The following is a 1,453-nucleotide window of genomic DNA, read 5'->3' as shown; positions in this document are numbered from 1 at the left end:
ACAGGGAGGGGGTGTAGGGGGCTGGAGGAGGTGACAGAGATAGGGAAATGGAAGCCTGAAAAGGGCACTGGGATAGCAGAGGGTATTGGAACCGAGGCCTGATGGGACACTGGGCAGAGCTGATGGAGCGCACAGTTGTAGGGGGGAACCCAAAGCCTTTCGCGGTTTGGAAGAGGATAACTCGTTTGTGGAATAACTTACCTTTCGCCTCTAGGTTTTTATTGGCGGTTGCGTCTTGAAGGGAGGGCCTGTGACGGTTCTGGAAGACAAGGAGATGAAGAGTCAGCCTGAGCCCTGCATCGTACAGGTGAGGAGATTACTTACCACTGCTCCTGGATTCCCATCCTTTCTGAAGATCCTACAGTTTTTAAAAAAAATTTGTTCTTTGGATGTGAAATAATTCCCCGAGAGACCGGTATCCTTTCGCCAGGACACCCTGTATTTACAAAGGAACAGTCCTTGACCGTTGTGTGGTCATCTCCAGTGAGGTGCCACCTTTTTTATGTCAACCACAGCTCCCTGATTGAACCAGATTTGGAGCTCCAAATTGAGGAACTCATACTCTGCTAGGTTCAGCTGGCTGACCTTGTTACACTCAGTATAGGATGAGGCTGGTTTAGTTACCCATCCATAATTGCCCCTCCTTAAGAAGGTGGGGGTGAGCCACCATCGAGAACCGCTGCAGTCCCACACCCCCCCGCCCCGTGTGGTGTAGGGACACAGTGCCCTTAGGGAGGGAGTTCCAGGATTTTGACCTTGAAGGGACGGCCGATATATTTCCATGTGAGGGGGTTTGGGATCGAGGGGGTGAACTTGCAGGGGACTGGGGTTCCCATGTACCTGCTGCCCCTTGCCCCCTCTAGGGGGACAGAGGTCCCGGGTTTGGAAGGTGCTGTCTAAGGAGCCTTGGGGGAGTCGCTGTAGACGGTACACACTGCTGCGGCTGAGCGTCGGTGGTGGAGGGAGTGCGTGTGTGTGGATGTGGTGCCAATCCAAGGGGGGAGCTGCTTTGTCCCTGGACGGTGTCGAGCTTCTCGAGTGTTTGTCGGTGCAGCCCCCCATTAAGGGCAAGTGGTGGGGGAGTATTCCCTCACACTCCCGCTTTGTCGATGGTGGGACAGGCTTTGGTGGGGGAAGAGTCAGGAGGGGAGTTACTTGCTGACCAGACTGATTCCTGGGATGGCAGGGCTGACATATGGAGAGAACCCAGATCAGTTAGGATTATATTCACCGGGAGTTTACAAGAATGAGGAGAAGTGGGGGAGCAGAATCTCATAGAAACCTATAAAATTCTAAGACGACTAGACAGGAGGAAGGATGTTCCTGATAGTAGGATCTGCCGATGCTGGAGAATCTGAGATAACAAGGTGTAGAGCTGGATGAACACAGCAGGCCAAGCAGCATCAGAGGAGCAGGAAAGCTGACGTTTTCGGGCCTAGACCCTTCTTCAGAA

The 1,453-nt window shown here is 53.1% G+C and overlaps 1 protein-coding gene across 1 annotated transcript in view; it reads left to right on the top strand.

The window, feature by feature from the left end:
* The first annotated feature begins 193 nt into the window (after positions 1-193).
* The window catches only part of LOC125488329 (methanethiol oxidase-like), a 4,969-nt gene continuing 3,709 nt past the window's right edge, over positions 194-1,453 (top strand). Inside the window, exon 1 of the mRNA XM_048621298.1 lies at positions 194-307. Coding sequence (XP_048477255.1) covers positions 275-307 — 33 coding nt within the window. The 5' untranslated portion in view covers positions 194-274. The remainder of the gene's footprint in view (positions 308-1,453) is intronic.

Source organism: Rhincodon typus, unplaced genomic scaffold, assembly GCF_021869965.1.
Source record: "Rhincodon typus isolate 14 unplaced genomic scaffold, sRhiTyp1.1 hic_rhity00000422, whole genome shotgun sequence".
In the NCBI taxonomy this organism is placed as follows: domain Eukaryota; kingdom Metazoa; phylum Chordata; class Chondrichthyes; order Orectolobiformes; family Rhincodontidae; genus Rhincodon; species Rhincodon typus.
The sequence above is the reverse complement of the archived record's forward strand: the minus strand, read 5'-3'. Positions and strand labels throughout refer to the sequence as shown.